This window comes from Drosophila miranda, chromosome XR (genome assembly GCF_003369915.1).
Source record: "Drosophila miranda strain MSH22 chromosome XR, D.miranda_PacBio2.1, whole genome shotgun sequence".
Classification (NCBI taxonomy): Eukaryota; Metazoa; Arthropoda; class Insecta; order Diptera; family Drosophilidae; genus Drosophila; species Drosophila miranda.
Window position 1 is genome coordinate 21665416 of NC_046674.1, and position 16083 is coordinate 21681498.

General features: G+C 45.0%; 4 protein-coding genes across 7 annotated transcripts; 2 read left to right on the plus strand and 2 right to left on the minus strand.

Annotated features, from left to right (window-relative positions):
• Window positions 1-900: 900 nt before the first annotated feature.
• LOC108153561 lies at window positions 901-7045 on the plus strand. 3 transcript variants are annotated; one of them, XM_017283634.2, is made up of 5 exons: window positions 901-1002; window positions 3711-4086; window positions 4683-4851; window positions 5146-5336; window positions 5904-7044. In XM_017283634.2, the coding sequence occupies exons 2-5, from the start codon at window positions 3775-3777 to the stop codon at window positions 6816-6818; spliced, it is 1587 nt and encodes a 528-aa protein (XP_017139123.1). In that variant the 5' UTR covers window positions 901-1002; window positions 3711-3774; the 3' UTR covers window positions 6819-7044. The 3 variants fall into 3 exon arrangements, with proteins under 3 accessions (XP_017139123.1, XP_017139122.1, XP_017139124.1); XM_017283633.2 differs by lacking the exon at window positions 901-1002 and adding an exon at window positions 1241-1466; XM_017283635.2 differs by lacking the exons at window positions 901-1002; window positions 3711-4086; window positions 5146-5336 and having other exon boundaries at window positions 4742-4851; window positions 5904-7045.
• Window positions 7046-8366: 1321 nt separating this feature from the next.
• Window positions 8367-9615, plus strand: LOC108153104 (zinc finger protein 706-like). 2 transcript variants are annotated; one of them, XM_017282887.2, is made up of 3 exons: window positions 8367-8553; window positions 8976-9125; window positions 9193-9615. In XM_017282887.2, exons 2-3 carry the CDS (start codon window positions 8982-8984, stop codon window positions 9280-9282), a joined length of 234 nt encoding a protein of 77 aa, XP_017138376.1. In that variant the 5' UTR covers window positions 8367-8553; window positions 8976-8981; the 3' UTR covers window positions 9283-9615. The 2 variants fall into 2 exon arrangements, with proteins under 2 accessions (XP_017138376.1, XP_017138377.1); XM_017282888.2 differs by lacking the exon at window positions 8367-8553 and adding an exon at window positions 8732-8752.
• A 69-nt stretch (window positions 9616-9684) lies between these two features.
• On the minus strand, window positions 9685-11358 carry LOC108153103 (protein C15orf41 homolog). Its single transcript, XM_017282886.2, has 3 exons — window positions 11022-11358; window positions 10477-10965; window positions 9685-10406 (listed from the first exon to the last, which is right to left on the minus strand). The coding sequence occupies exons 1-3, from the start codon at window positions 11255-11257 to the stop codon at window positions 10139-10141; spliced, it is 993 nt and encodes a 330-aa protein (XP_017138375.1). The 5' UTR covers window positions 11258-11358; the 3' UTR covers window positions 9685-10138.
• A 216-nt stretch (window positions 11359-11574) lies between these two features.
• LOC108152819 (kelch-like protein diablo) lies at window positions 11575-15743 on the minus strand. The gene is made up of 7 exons (XM_017282410.2): window positions 15535-15743; window positions 14819-15355; window positions 14455-14748; window positions 13702-14393; window positions 13442-13631; window positions 13172-13359; window positions 11575-13004 (listed from the first exon to the last, which is right to left on the minus strand). Exons 2-7 carry the CDS (start codon window positions 15296-15298, stop codon window positions 12980-12982), a joined length of 1869 nt encoding a protein of 622 aa, XP_017137899.1. The 5' UTR covers window positions 15299-15355; window positions 15535-15743; the 3' UTR covers window positions 11575-12979.
• Between the last annotated feature and the right edge of the window lie 340 nt (window positions 15744-16083).

Here is a 16083-nt window from a genome sequence, read left to right on the forward strand (position 1 = left end):
GAATAAAAAGTACAACCAAAAAAGCACTACAACAAAATCGAATCGAAAAGCAAATGCTAACCATTAACAATAAAATACAAAAGCCAAATGTATGGCGGCTCCTGGGGGGTGGGTGTGGGTTGTGTGTTGTGTGTGTTAGCCAGGAGTCGGAGTCCTCCAAAGGGAGGACGAAAAAACAAGGCAGAAATTCGTTTTTTATGTACCGCGAGTTTTTTATAGTTAGCTAGCTGTTGGTTGTTGTTGCTGGTGGCACCTTATCAACAATCTCGTTTTACCAAATAACGCAAAGTGCGCGTCATGGCATTGGTGTGGTGTGGTGTGGTGCGGTGTGGTGTGGTGCGGTGTTGGTGTAGCGTTGTTGGGTTGGTATTCGTATTGGCATTGGTATTGTGTACGTATACGTATACGTATGTATTGTCGAGCAGCACACGCTATAGTTCGCTTATGAAATAACTGAAACTGCAGCCACAATCGAGGGAGTGGTCGAGAGAAGGTCTAGCGCGGGGCTAGGGCTAGTGGAAATTGGTAGTACAGCATTTTTTATACATTTTTTTGGTGGTTGCGTTGCCTGCTGGTTGGCCAAAGACAGGCAGGCAGGCTGGCTGGCAGGCCGGCAGGCAGGAGGAGGATGATGATGATGACGACAGCAGCGGCAGCAGCAGCAGCAGCAAGACCAATCGGCCTGGTAGCACAGGGGAGCACAGGGGCAAGGGTACCTACCCTCTAGTTCCTCGCTCGCTCTCTCTCTCTCTCTCTCCCTCTCCCTCGCTCTCACTTCCTCTCTGTCTTGGCCAGGTGTGTGCTTGTGTCCATCATGTTGGTATGCGTGGTGGCTCGACGTTTCTTGGAGTTGGTTATTTCTTTTTTTTTGGTTTAAAGTTTGGTGTGGTAGCAAATAAAATTTTAGTTAGTCACATGCCGTCGTCAAGGATACGCCGTTCAGTTCAGTTATTTGTTGTGCAACGTTCTTCTCCCTGGCAACCAACCGAGCAAGGACCTGCAGTACGTACCCCTGTGTGTGTGTGTGTGTGTGCGTCTCTTTTTTGTGTCTGTGTGTGTGTATGTGTGTGGAAAATTTGAATGCGAGCAAAGCGCTTCCAGTGCTGCAGACAAGGACAGCACCATTAGCACCTGTCTAGATCTAGAACAATTTTGTTCTCTATATATGCACGAGGCAGCGCTGCTAGTCGCTGCTAGCCGCTGGCTGCTAGCTGCTAACTGTTAGCGGCTTCGACGTCGACGTCGCCATCGCCAGCCTGGGCTCACCTTACATAGCCGCAAAATTCAAATTTGAACTTCAGTCAAGTGTCAAAGCTCAAAGGATTAACATGTCCTTGCGGCTGCAGCATGAGAACTGGTAGCCACAAGCCAGTAGTGCAGAGACCAGAGATAGAACAAATTATTCATCCATCCTGTGGCCAAAAGGGAACACAGACACATCATTCGAAACGAAAGATCCTGCAGAGGTAAGCCCATAGATGATGGTCTTCGTTTAGGCTTAGGAAAAGTGTTTAGCTTAGTTTAGCTTTGTTTGAGACAACGACTACGGCGATCGTTAATGCTGGCATTGGCTCTTGGCACTGGGAGAATTCACAGTTGGTTTTCATATATTCTGTGGTTCTGCGGGTGCCAAAATCGAATGTTCGGCTCGAAACAGCAGCTGGAAAGTTTCAGCCTTAACAAAGATATATGTTCATATGGTTTTATGGTTTTTTTTTTTTGTGTTTGATCGCTGCTGGAGCAAATCGAATGGTCGCAAGGAAATTAACCTGCCATGACGATACACGACCAGATACATCAATGTTTTTTTTAATGTTTTTTCTGTGTGTAAAAAGTTTAAGTGTAAGTGTTAAAAATATATGTAGAATACCTCGGTAAAAGAAGCAAATATGTCAAACTTTAGTCATAATTCTAAAAGACACAGATCTAAATTATTTGTGTCTATAGAATATTTAGATAAATAAATGAAGGCTTGAAATCTCGTAAGATCCTCAAAAGTATTAGATCTCTATGAACTCAGTCAAACCAAATGTAAGTGCCATGAATGCCCTATTCGCCAGAGATTTAACCTTCAAATAGGTGGCATGTTTTCTTTTTTTGATCAATTTCTTTGCTATCGAATCACAGCAATCTCAATATTACTCATACGCCCCAACAGCCCACCGACTAACGTCATTTTTCGCTCAGTTTCTTGTTCGAAAACCAATGCGCAATACCGAAAACCAAATTAATTTCTGCTTCACACGCAATGAATATAAGTATAAATCTTGGGTGGTTGGGGTTGGGGAATGGTATAACAATTATTTAAGGCTCGGTTGGCAGGGGGGTTCAGAATTGTGAAGCTCTTGAAAATATAATATTCCGCAAGAGGGAAACTTGAGAGACATTGAACTTCTGGGGTCAAAGGTATTTTGAAAACTTGGCCAATAGCTTGGTCATAAATGTATAATGGGTTTGGGTTGGGGGAGTGGCACTCCTCCACAGAAACAATTAAGAGTGCACTACCGGTCGGTAGTGGGGGGTGGGGAGGCCGGACAGACAGTAATTGGCCTCGCCAATGGGAAATTTACATACATTTGAACTTATCTTGATTGGAAATTGCATTTTTAAGCGAATGTGTTGTGTCCCCTAGGTGTCCCACGTGTCCCAGGTGTCCGCTGTCCGGCGTAATCAAAGACAGCACAGCACAGCACACTCACGGATCCGAATACTCGTAAAAATAGAATATCCCTTTGCAAATTGCCTTACCTATAATTCATTTGGCTAATAGCTGCCCAGAAAGGGGTACATGGTATGTGCCATGGCTCAGACACCAGAGTCCAGAGAGCAAATGAATATTTGACGATGCGGAATGGTGAAGGTTTTGTATCAAAAGAAAGCAGAAACTAATGATTCGATTCCTTCCGAATCTACATATTTTCTAAAAAATTTCCAAAGCTGTTTTTGTACCACTCAATTAGAGGCCTACAATCTTCCACTCTCCGCAGACAATACATGTGTATGTGTATATAATTTGAGAGTACATAGGCTGTCTTCTTGCCTGCATTTTCCGGCGGCATGGCATAAATTAGCATTAATTCATAAGTCACCGCAAATGCAATGCAAAAATGTTTTTCGGCTTCAGCTGAAATTTGCATACAAAGTGCAAGGCCCGAACAACGCCCTGGAACTATAATCGAAAGCACCAACAAATTACGGGGAGAGCCTCGTCAGGATAGGAGAAGGTGTACGGTACGGTACTGTACGGTACGGTACGACTTGGGTAGAGAGTGATGTGGCTAAATGCCGGCAGTACAGTCCTGAATAATGGCCTAGCGGCGCCAACTGGCGCTGGTAGGCAATTTTCTAGGAATCTAGATGGGTTTGGGTTTAGTGTGGGCAGGGTCTAGGTGCTGTGGGGGGATGTGCTGCAACTATAGATACACACACGCAGACAGACACATGTGGCACATATGTGGCAACAGAGTGGTAGAGGCTCGTGCATAATTTATTTAATCGCCAGCAACAAATCTAAATTGATCGTTAGACGTAGGCGAACACAGGAGCCAAACGACGACAACAACAACAGAAAAAATGTCTGACAAGGATATTGCATGTTTTCCACACTGCCACACCATACGATACAATACCATATACGTAAAATATATATATCCCCTCCATTATAGTACATACCTCTTACACTGTATCCTTGTATACTTGTATCCTTGCAGTGCCAATTAACGAGAGAGCGTTTTTTTTGAAAAGAAATACCTGCACGGGAAGGAGCGAACAAACATGGCACCGCAGCAACAAAACTCGACATTCATCGATGATAATCTGGACAGCTGTCCATCGCTACTGAATCTCCCCGAAAGCCCCATACTGCCCACCAGGCGATGTCAAAATCAAGGCACCAACAACCATAAGCAGCACCATAATAAGCAGGTTGCATTTGAGGAACGTTTGGTGGACGCAGCACTGCCACTAGCACCACCCGTGATGCCACCACCAACATGCAAAAATAAACACAGCAAGGGAAGCGGAAACGGTGGCCCGGCCAGTCGACGCCATCGTTCCATTTCCCTCTATGGCGTTAATAGCACTGTGGTAAGTGCCTCCAACCACTTCTCTTCTCTCCTCGCCTCTCCTCGCCTCACCTCACGCGTTTCCCCTGCATTTCGGCGGTGGCGGCAGCTTTTCCACTGAAATCAAACAAATCATCTAATTGGGTGGGCAGGCACTAGCACAGGCGCTGGCACAGGCACTAACACTTGCACTACCGCTGGCACTGGCACAGGGCCAGGTGGGAGGAGTTGGTAGTAAGTGTTGGTTAGTCATATGCATGGACAGGGTACCCAGCACCGTCACCGGCACCGGCACCGGCACCTGGTACAGCTCTTCCGGGGAAATAGTGTTTGCCATTCAGCTAGAAAATTGCTATAATTCTTTGGTTGTGCAACCATTTTCCTGTTAGAATCTTTACACTTTGGAAACAGACAATACAAAACTTCTTCGAAGATACAGATTTCCATATCAATAAGATCAGTGCTGTCTTTTTCCGAAAGTAGATTCCGATACCACTAAATAATGCCATCCATCATCTAAAATTCGACTGTAATTAAAATCAAAACTGATGTTTGGGTCAACAAATGATTAACGCCTGTCTTCTTTCCCTCTCTTTCTGGGGCTTTACCAAAAAACAGGAGCAAGGCCATAAGGAAATCCCCATTTGGATGGACGATGGCGAGCCGCGATACGTATCGGGTGTTACCAACAAAACCACATGCAATGACATAATCAAGGCCCTGATTGATGACGAGCTGAGCAACGTTGTTGGCACTGGGCAACACTGCAGCAGTGATGATGCCAAAGGTAAATCAATATTTATACGATATATATATATAAATATATGTATGCAGTAGGGGATGGGATGGATCCACATTGTGACAGCTGTGAAAAAGCAAAATGTTGCAGTATACGGACAGAGGGCAGAGAGTATCCTGATGTGACGTGACTGCAGGCTTCGTTCATTTCTATTTCACAATTTGCCTTTTTATTTATTTATGTATGTTCCTTTTTCATTTACAATTATTGTATTGTTTTTTTGTTCTTTCTCTTTTCTTACGTTTCTTTTTTTCCGTTGGGTTCCGTTTTGAAAAATACAAGATGGCGGCCAGAGGGCAACAGCTACTACAAAGGAAACGGCGGCGGCGGTGGCAGCGACATCGACGGCAGCAGCATCGCGTGACTACAGCGATTACATTATAACGGAAAGTTGGGGCGGCATAGAGCGAAGCTACGACGGCAACATGGCCATTTTGCCCGTTTGGCGCGCTTGGAGCCGTGTACACAATGAGGTAATAAGAGGCAGCCAGCTCCCCACCCCTTCCCCCCTTCTGCCTAAGCGCCCACCTGGCGTGCAAAAACTGAGCCCAAAAAAGTCTACAGTGATTGCATAATAAGCGTTTTTTCTCTCTTCGGTCGCTCGGTCGTCCTGGCGCCACACGCAAGTCAGAAAGAAATGTGAAATTCATGTCGCCCCCGACCACCCCCTCCTACTCCCCCCTTCCCCTTTGGTCACACCACCCCAGAGAATACATATGTACATGTGTACATACATATGTCTGTTTGATTGTCTTCGTATTTGACTTATGCGCTCTGAGCCTTTTCTTTCGGTATTTCCCCATTTCCCCATGTCGCACCCAACGAAATCAATTTGCTTTTGCTATTGATTTTTGTATTAAGATTCATGTTTATATTTGGGGGGTAATTATGTTGTAAATTTTTTATGATCGAGCTCCCCCATTAGCACGGTCCTAAGTCCTAATGGTTTCCTAATGGAGTAGCTTCGCAAAAGTTTGGGGAAATCTAAAAAGATTATACAGTACACTACAATCTCGTCCTTTTCCCACTTCCTTTTACAGCTGCGCCTGTCGCTCAAGCATCGAGACAACTTCAGGGATCCCATGACGCTGCAGTTGATGCCACATGCTCCGCCAAGTGGCAGCTTTTCGATGATCAAGTGGCTAAAGAAGCTCCTGCATCTGAGCAAAAGCAAAAAGAATATGCCAAAGCCCACAAATACTCCTCCCAAAGTGCCCAACAAGACAAAGGATAGATGTCTGCTCAACAAAAAAGGCAAAAGACAAGCGGCGGCCGATGAGCTGCTTCTGGCCATCATGCCGGATCAATTGTACAGTGCCACGGGAAACTGTTCGAAGGGCAAGCTTTATAAACTCGCTGAAAATCGGGTCGCCAAGCAGCGCCGTCGTCGACGACCGACTCTGGCCACAGCAACAGAAACAGCAGCCGCGGCAGCGAATCCTCCAAACGAATTCAATAATAACGTGAACTATAATTATATACGCAGGCGCAAGGATCGACCGTTGCGCAACAGTGTTCGCAATAAGTTGGCATCCCTGCACGCTGACATGAACGTTCGCTACGAAAGGGAGTACGCGCTGACACGTCAACTGTCTGAGAAGTGCCGGATGTATAGGATTCAGAACGAACGCTATAGGCGGCCGGAAATGGAGGTCTCCGTGGGACAGCTGCAGCAAAACATCGAAGCCTATGCCGAGGACATAATCAAAACGGAGCACGAGCTACTCGACCTGAAGAACGAAATGAGACACGACATATCCCTGATCAATAACCTTAAGCGAATGACTCTCGAGGAGACGGCAGCCGAATATTGCTGCGGTGTGGGCGTGGCAGCATCGAAAGAAGAACAACAACAGAAACGAGAAACACCTCATGTTGCTAAAAATGCAAACGAAATGCAATTTGTTGATAATATTTATGAGTTTTGCGACAATAATGCAAGCATGTTGGTTTAATTATACATTTACGTATGTACATACATATTTAGTTCGATCTTGTTAAGTTTTCTACCAAATAAAATTATATTATATTTACAACTATCATTTTTAAATACAATTTTTGCATGGGAAAATTTAAATTTAATTTCAAAGTTCCAGTTCAAATTTCCGTTTTCTTCGAGCGATATCTACCGTGGTGTGAGATTTCCGAGTGGGTACTTTATATAATTTTGTAAATATTTTTTAGAGACCATATAAATAAAATACTAAGAAAAATGTAAGAGAAAATAAAAAAACCATAACAGTATAACGAGAGCAAAAGTTTGTGGCCGAACTACTTGAAGCTCTTTATATAATTCTTGCACTACACTTTAATTTTTGCTTACTCGCACTTTCACTCACTTTTTGGACACATCGCCTTGCATTGACTGCCGCCTTGCTCTCCTTGCCGCCTGGCACCACTTGCCATCTTGATGATGCCATCCTGCACCCGCCGTTACTTTTGCTTTGCTGCCATGAATTACGCTCAAAAGTCCTTGTCCCTAGCCCTCCCTTGATGATCATCTGAGGTGATCAAAGATAACGTGATCTCAGGTGATTTTAATGACCGCTTAATGGTCGCTTTGAAAGAAGGACTGGGAGATATTGCAAGCTGTGATAAAGCTGCAGCGTGGGCGGCTCTAAGCTCTGCTGAGAAATCGGCTTCGGTTATGCTCATATTTTCTCTTCCCATTGCAGATAAGAAGAACGAATAAGAACGAGAGTGAGAGTAGGTGGCCAAGCGAGGGCGCTGTGTGTTTGTATGTGTGGTGCAGATCACGCCAAGAGAGCTATGATAAGAACTGCAGCAGCGTAGGCGGCTCAAAGAAGGTGGTGAGCGGTGTTCAGCAGAGATGCGTTGGCGAGTAAATACTGTTCTGCCTCTCCCACAAAGAACGAGAGCGAAAAAGCAAAACAAATTGTGTATGTACATTAAAATGTACAATTAAATGTCTACCAATCGGGCTGAAATTTTGTGGGCAGGATTATATTTTAGTGTTCTAAATTACAAACAAAATTTAATCCGTTTAGAGCAATATACACATAGTATAGCTGCCATATGAACTATTGGCCAAATATCGTATTTTTGAACTTTGACCTCAAGTCGCCACCTCTAAACGTTGTCGAATCAGACTGAAACATTATATTTTATAAACAATCCAATAGAAAGGAGTACTTAAAATTAGCCAATCTTGTTGAAAAATAATTCGTCAATCGGATAAAATTATTCATTCAGGGCTGAGGGTCCTAGCTAGCTAGTAATATAAAACCAAATATCTAACCCAAGGAATATGATTTCTGATCATGGACAGAGGACGATTAACCCATTGTTGACCAGTGGGTATACAATCAAGGAACATTATGAAACCTGAAGAATTTTAGCGCAGTTCAGGTGAAAGATTCAGTAATTTTTTTTTAGAAAAAGGATGAATCTACAAGAAGAATTTACAAGCAGTATTAGTTTCCGTGGTTTAACTCAAGTTGCACCCCTGTTTTAATTGAGGGGTGTTAAGTGGGTTAAGTTCGTTCAACCATCATGAACAAAACGTTAGCAGTGCTGCTCCCATCTCCAACAAATTATTATTAAAATTTTTGCAGTCAACAATTTTTGAGAATAAACGCGAAAACGTTTCGTCAAACTAACAAAACATTAAACCAAAGTCTGCGCAATTACATTTCGCATACAGAGCTAAACCCAAAACACAGCAATTAGGTAAGGAAGATGTCGCCAAAGAGAACGTGGTCGGTGGCCACATTTTTTTTTTTTTGCCAAGCATGGAAGCGTTTGTCTGCCACAGCGACGGGGTGGAACGGCGTCAGTGCGGTGGCGGTGTTCGTGTCACGGTTAAATTTTAGTTACGATCATTAGATGTAGATAGAAAAACGCGTTTCCTGTGAACCCCAGTGGCTGAGTGAGTGTGTTGTGGCTGGCTCGGGGAGAAAGAGAAAGTTCAGACGTACTAGCTGTTGGGTTGCCAATGCTGCGCTTCTGCAGCTGCCGTTTACCGCCTTTGTTGCAAATCCCGCCTAAGCGCAACAACAAACAAAGCATGGCATGGCATGCTTGGCGTTGTTGCCAAGTCAGCGCATTAATTGATTAATGAATATTTGTGTACTTTTATTATCATTTGGTAGCAAAAAATGGCACGCGGACACCAGAAGATCCAGTCACAGGCCAAGGCGGCCGACAAGCAGGCCAAGATGAAGAAGCAACAGGGCCACAGCGCCACCGACCAAAAGAAGGCGGCCCAAAAGGCGCTCGTCCATGTGTGCGCCGTCTGCAAGGTGAGTGTTGCCATCCATGCCGTCACTGACGGACACAATCTAATCAGTGTGCGTCCGTCCATTGCAGTCGCAAATGCCCGATCCCAAGACGTACAAGCAACACTTTGAGAACAAGCATCCCAAGAACGACATGCCCGAGGAGCTGAAGGATGTCTGAGACGACGCGAAACGACACCAATGTATATCAACGGAAACTGAATCGACGAGTTGCCTACCAGTACGAAATCTTAGCAACAATAACTTTACATCAACCAGAACCACAATCAGCCCAACCAATGGAGACCTTCTTGGGAGACGACTTATTGCCAATGCAAGAAACGCAGCTGAATTTTTTGTATACATACTGCTAACATTTTGATTTTGGTTTAGATTTTTGAATTGGATTTGGAATTGAAATTGGAATTGCCACGAGTATGTGTATACAATTGTTTAAAGAATGGCTTACAAAATTATACAATACAATACAAGACAAAACCAACACATAGCATAATTTATGATTTTGTTTTTATTTTAGTTTAACCTATTTTTTTCCTTCTTTCTAAGAACAATAATTACTCTGCTCTGCTCTGCCACCTTTTGGGATTAAGTTCAGAAACAAGAATTACAATATTTTATAGTTTTATACAAAACAAATAATGCCAGAAACGAGAAGAAACTTATGTTTTTGTACTATAACAATTTGAGTAAATCGTGTGTAAATGAGAATTTCTGAATACAGAATAAAAAGAGAAAATTGTTAAAAACCTAAATGAGTTTCGGTGCTGTAGTACAGCATTTGTCATGCGTCGGCCTAACCAGCCAATGTTTAATTAAATGCAATGCATTCGCGTCTTGACTTGAGTCCTACTAGAAGCTACATACATATTTCCAAATGTTGGAAAATTGTGTTGTAATATCAACTAGTTGAAAAATTGGCTATAAAACATACGATGTCGTGACGGACGCACAAATCTCAATGGATACAAAAACTAGAAGACATAAAAAAAGACCACGATTCCCTGCATATCCCACTACTAACCCCCACTCAAGGGGTTCGGAGCTCCTTTCGCGATTGCCGTCGTCGATTGATCCCCGGCTGCAGATAGAGAGTGGGGATCTGCTGTTGTTGGGCTCGGGGCTATTGATTTTTTGGCTGTTGATTGACACTCCGCTAGCTGCATGAAGACCAAATCCTCTTTTGCTGGAAAGTCCATAAGCACAGTGATGCCTATATTATTGTCGGGCAGAGTGGGAGTCTCCTCCTGGTAGCCGAACCAGTATATGATGATGCCAGGGCCGAAACTAAAGAGAATAAGCGGCGTGAGAGGGGAGGAACCAAGCAACCAAGCAAAAGAAAAGATAAAGCGCATACCGATTGCAATAGCTCTGCAACTGTTGATTAATGTTCCACTTGTGGCTCTTGGGATCGCCGAAATTGGCTTTGCTCTCGATCCAATTGACCACGGTGCCCTTGTGGAGGAATGGCAGTATCATTTTGATGTCGGGCGTCTTGTCGTAGCCCATGCGACGCAGGTCGCGCTCATCGTAGAAGTGAATGCCGGCCTCCTTGGCCAGGTGTTTCAGCTTCAGTTCGTATTCCTCGCCAATTATGCGCCGACGAAGATCTGTGATGGGACCCTCTTGGTTATCGCTGTACATACACTGCTGCACATTGGCAGCCAGCTGGGGATCCTTGATCAAATGCGGATACTTGAGCAGACGGGAGACCTGGGGCCTCTGCTTAAGGTCATATTTCTCCTGCAGCAGGACGCGGCACATGGCCACGGGATTGGCGCCCTCGGCACAGGCCATGCGTATAATCAGGGCATTGTCGTTATACAGATGAGCTTGCTCCTCATATCTGGAAAATAATTGAAAGTAAGCCATATTTTAACTAAAGGCTTCTGATTCCCTTACGTCTTCAATAGCTTCTTTGCCCGATGGTCGTGCCGCCAGTGCTGGCCGCGCGACATGTTGAACAGCTCCGTTTGCAAAATGCACGTCAGGGCCAGCGGTTCCACATCCGTAAAGTAGCGATTCCTCAATTCGAATTCGCAGTCAATGGCTAGTCCATGGAATCCATTAACGAACTGACAGATCCTTGTGTACTCCACGCTGGTCAGGATTTTCTTTTTGTCCGCCACTGCGGACATTTTTAGGGCCTAAGACTTACAAAATATTTGTACAAGTTAGAAATAGTAAATAAAGCGCCAGAATGAACAGCTGGGCGTCTATTGATTTCAGTTCAGTCAAGAGCTTCGCTTCAAAGTCGGCAGATGGCGCCTGTTTCGAGCACTGAAAATAATCGAGTTCAAATTTGAATTTGAATAAAATTCAATACTGAACTAGTTCTCAAAGTGAAATGAAATAGCGTCTTGCTTTAGTATAGTATATTTTATTATTATATTCCCCTACGCTTAGTAAGGTTTCATTGATGATGAACTTTCACTGAATTTGAACACTGTGCTAATTTTTGCGTTATATTTGTATTCCATTTAATGTAACTATCAATTTCTATTGTTTAATATTTGCTTGGTGTGTGTTTTGTATTGTGTGGTGTGTGGGTGTTTATCTGTTTCTTAACCCTACCATATAAATAAGGTTCGTTTTCGTTTTGTAAATGCTATTCTTATTCTTCATCTGGAAGCAAAATTCCATACGATTTGCTCTCGGTTTAACAACAGTATAAATTAATGACAAAGGTGCACAATAATAAAATAAAGTAAATACATACATACAATGAGATGCAAAAGCGTACAATAAATAATCAATTTTAAATAAATAAAAGTTCAAATAACAAAAAAAAACGTGGCCACCGAATAATTTCGAGTTGGTTCTTTCAGCGCAGGTCTTTGCAGGTCGTCAAACTTGGTTTAACAATAAAACTCGATCTGCTGCGCTGCATTTGGGAAACTGCCAGCCAAGGGTATTTCTGTCACCTTCACCGGCATTCAATCTACGATTAACAATATTACAATTTTTCGACTTACAACTAGGCGTAGACTTTAAATGGACTCGTTAATTTTACTATTGAAATGTTTCTTGGGCTATCTTTAGACTTTAGACTTTGTTCATTGCAACTTTTCGTGTATTTTTCGTGGATTCTTAAGCTCAACAGACAAGCTTATTTGATCTTATTTTAAACTTTTCTGTCTACTTGAAATACCACATAATATAATGTTCAAAAAAGAACTGTCCTACTGATCAAATAATAATAAATAATACAAACAGGGCCAGGGGGCAAACTTTTTTGAATTATTTGCTTAATACTATGTAAATTATGTTAATACCAATTTGTTACTTGACTTTAGAGCTCATTGATATTCAATTTATAGCTAACTGAATTCTGTTTAATGTTTAGTATTTGATTCGTGTTTTGTTTTAACTCTGTTACCGAAAGAAGGCATGGGGCGTGGGGCATGGGCTAGCAATTTCCATGAAATTTCAACCAGCAACATCTTCTAGGTATTACGATTTCGAGTTGTCCATCAGTTATAGCTGCTTAGAGTACTAGTACTAGTGTAATATTAGTTACAATCATTCAATTACGTACAGGAGTGATGGGGTGGGTGATGGTGACGAGTGAGGGATTAGTTAGTTGGGCTTCTATCTCTTATACTACTATTCTGGGGGAGGGGCTTGGGCTTACGCTTAGGCTCTACGACATAAACAATTAACACATAGTACATTCAGAGACAATCTGCTAAGCAACGGATTCGGGAGTAGAGTGGAGTTGATTGGAGTGGAGAGGAGAGGAGTGGATGGGTGGGAGTGAGGGTGGTAGGGGGGTTTAAATTTGGCTTCAATTGCTAATAGAAATGCGGCGGCGGCAACGTTTGCGAGGGCAACGTCAACGACGGCGGATGCTTCTCCCATCAGACAACAGAATCCTTGCGTATCCTGCGTTTTCCGCATTTGTTAGCATGTGTTGTTAGCGAGCATGTGAGAAAGCAGGGGAAAAGAAGACAAAATACAACAATCGATGAATGAGAAATGAAACGAACAAGCAAGTTATGAAATTCATTAGGATGGGGGATAATTATGCTGCTTAAAGACTGTTTCCGCACCACATATAGTTTTCAGTCTGAGGAGCACGCATCACGCCCACGCCACCGCCCAGGCGGCGGTAGTTCATGCAGCCACAGAGACGCCATTGATTCGTCTCCGGATCGTACACCTCGATGGTCTTCAGATAGGCGGAGCCATCAAAGCCGCCCACCGCGTACAGTTGTCCGTTCACCACGGCCAGGCCGACCTGCAAAAGCACACACGCGCGCACAGCACAAATGGAAGTTAAAAATCGTAGCTTAGGTTCGGAGACCTTTATCATCACTCACCCCGCTGCGTCGCGAGGTCATGGCCACAATGGGGCTCCAGGTGTTGGTCAGTGGATTATAGCGCTCAGCGGACGAGAGCTCCATACAATCATCTCGCCCGCCAACGGCATAGATATAGTTGTTGAACACCGCACAGCCCAAGTGCTTGCGACGCGTGGACATGGGACTGACGGCCACCCATTTGTTTTGCCTGCAAACACATAGCCATTTGACATTAGTCCAGATACGGATCCAGGGGAGGAAGGTATTAAGGCACTCACCTAGGATCATAGCGCTCTACTGTATTCAAGGGACATTGGCCATCCGAGCCACCAATCGCATAGAGAAAACCGCCCAAGACGGCCACCGCGACGCCTAGACGTCGTGTGGTCATCGGGGCCACCTTGGACCACTTGTTCTCCTTGGGATCGTAGCGCTCCACGTGATTCAGGCACTGGACCCCGTCCTGGCCACCCACAGCATACAAGAAACCGTCTAACACCGCCACGCCCACACTGGTGCGGCACGAGGTGGTGGGTGCCACATCACAGGACCATTGATTCGTCTGCGGGTCGTAGCGCTCGATGCTGTTCAGGTAACTCTGACCGTCGTGGCCACCCACAGCATAGAGTAGATCGTTGAGGACGGCCACGCCTACACCGCAGCGTCGCTTGCTCATGGGTGCAACCATTTTCCAGTCGTTGGTCTGCGGATCGAAGCGCTCCACTGAGGCAATTGCGTCGCCGGAGCACCAGCCTCCTACGGCAAACAGAACCTCGCCGCGACGTGTTGGCTTGCGGGGTCGGGTGCGTGGACCCTGCATCAGAGGGCGCTCCTGGGGCAGCAGCAGATAGTTCTTGGCCTCATCCACTAGATCCCGGCAAGCCTCGTCGCTGCGGACCAGGAGATCGGCGCCCACAGTGCCGACCAGGAACTTTGGAGAGAGTAGAGGCATACGGACGTGTTGGAGTACCTTTAGAGGAGAGAAGCACAGAGGCATTATGATGCGCTGAAAGATATAATCGAAAACTCACCTGGGCCAAATGCTGGCGCCTCTCGGCCACATTGTACTTTAGCCAGGACATGACCGCATTGAAGACCTGCTCCTCGGAGCGGACGTTAAGCTCGTCGCTGCAGATAATGTCCACCAGCTGGCCAACGGGCAGCAGCAAGAACTCCTCGCTCTCCATCACCTCCTGGAAGTTGTGCTGGGTAAATTTGTCGGCAATGCGAAGCAGCTCGCGGCAGGAGTGTGTGTCGGCAAAGGCTCGGATGCCCAGGCAGTTGGTCGGGTCCAGTTGGCGCTTGAGGAACTCGCAGCAAATGTCCTAGCAAATAAAAGATAACAACACTCCCCATGTAAACAAACACAACATACAAAGCAGTCGTTGATCTAACCTGGATCTCCACCAGCTGAAGCAGGCAGGCGGCTGGCAGCAGAGTCTGCACGTTGGACTCCTCGACAATGATGTGGGCCGTGTAGCAAAAGTCGATGAGCAGTTCCATGGCGTTCTCGTCGATGTCGCGTATGGTGACCTCTGTTTGGCGTGACTCCTCCAGCTCTCCCGTGAACATTGCACAGAAGTAAGAGCTACAGGCGGATAGTATAACCCGATGGGCGAAGATTTTGCGCCCACCGACATTGAGCACAACGTCGCACAGCTCGCGATGGCGCCGCAGCATGTTGAGCTCGGTTAGCGTCACCTTTGGATGCTTCTCGGATGTGTGCGAGAGGCGGGCCGGAGATGGTGGACGGTCCACGCCCGTGGTGCCGGCCACACCAAGGCCTGTGTTGCCTGCAGAACTAGCATTTCCACTTGCATTTCCGACTGCAGCTGGGCCACTTCCTCCGCCCGTGGAGCCCGGAAGGTCGCCCATTCTGTTCGCCGCTAAGCGCAGCGGGGCGGAAGCAACCCAACCCCACACGGCGTCTATCTGTGGATTTGAAGAATTGAGAAAATCTGTTTGAACTGGGAGCATTGTTAGTTTTTCCAGCGCGTTTTTCCCCTAGCCTTGTGAGACAAACTGACACACAATGTAACACACAAACACACACAAGCGCAGGCACAGCCACTCATGTACACACACACATGGCGATGTCGATGTCCCAATACCTTTGCTTCTCTGTTCTCCACGGATACAAAGCACGTCCAGGGCCAGCTGCAGGCGGAAAATTTCGGAAATGCAATTTTGCTGCTTGCTTAAAGCAACCACATTTGTAAAATTTTCGTTGCACAAAAGCGCTTATTTTTTTGCAAACAGAAAAATTATTTGGGCTGGAAAAATCGAAACTCCGTAGCTATGTAATCAGTGTGACCGCGGATTTATCGAGGGTCAGAAAATATACCGAAATATACCTTCACATTTTCCAAATATATGTACCGTAAATACCGCCCCTCTATTTAAAAAAGTGATCATCTAGAGTTTCGGAAAAAACTTTATGTCAATTATTTTTGTAGACCCATCCTACCACCTACCACCTACCTAAACCACCACGATGCCTTTCTCCAGTTCTGAACTAAAATTCGTCAAGGTTCATAATATTCGTGGAGTATATATTAATACCTACTAGTCGACAACGTCGATAGGAAATCATTTTCCCCGATCTTGATATTCAGCTTAATATTATTAGATAGCTATATGAGTTATATTTCTACAAGAAT

Coding starts and splice junctions, on each gene's coding strand:
- LOC108153103 (XM_017282886.2), bottom strand. CDS start 11,257: ATGTCCGCAGTGGCGGACAAAAAGAAAATCCTGACCAGCGTGGAGTAC. Junction 10,966..11,021: donor GCAAAGAAGCTATTGAAGAC/GTAAGGGAATCA, acceptor ATTATTTTCCAG/ATATGAGGAGCAAGCTCATC. Junction 10,407..10,476: donor TTGCAGAGCTATTGCAATCG/GTATGCGCTTTA, acceptor TATTCTCTTTAG/TTTCGGCCCTGGCATCATCA.
- LOC108152819 (XM_017282410.2), bottom strand. CDS start 15,298: ATGGGCGACCTTCCGGGCTCCACGGGCGGAGGAAGTGGCCCAGCTGCA. Junction 14,394..14,454: donor GGCGCCAGCATTTGGCCCAG/GTGAGTTTTCGA, acceptor TCTCCTCTAAAG/GTACTCCAACACGTCCGTAT. Junction 13,632..13,701: donor GTAGAGCGCTATGATCCTAG/GTGAGTGCCTTA, acceptor ATGTGTTTGCAG/GCAAAACAAATGGGTGGCCG.
- LOC108153561 (XM_017283634.2), top strand. CDS start 3,775: ATGGCACCGCAGCAACAAAACTCGACATTCATCGATGATAATCTGGAC. Junction 4,087..4,682: donor ATGGCGTTAATAGCACTGTG/GTAAGTGCCTCC, acceptor ACCAAAAAACAG/GAGCAAGGCCATAAGGAAAT. Junction 4,852..5,145: donor CAGCAGTGATGATGCCAAAG/GTAAATCAATAT, acceptor GAAAAATACAAG/ATGGCGGCCAGAGGGCAACA.
- LOC108153104 (XM_017282887.2), top strand. CDS start 8,982: ATGGCACGCGGACACCAGAAGATCCAGTCACAGGCCAAGGCGGCCGAC. Junction 9,126..9,192: donor ATGTGTGCGCCGTCTGCAAG/GTGAGTGTTGCC, acceptor CGTCCATTGCAG/TCGCAAATGCCCGATCCCAA.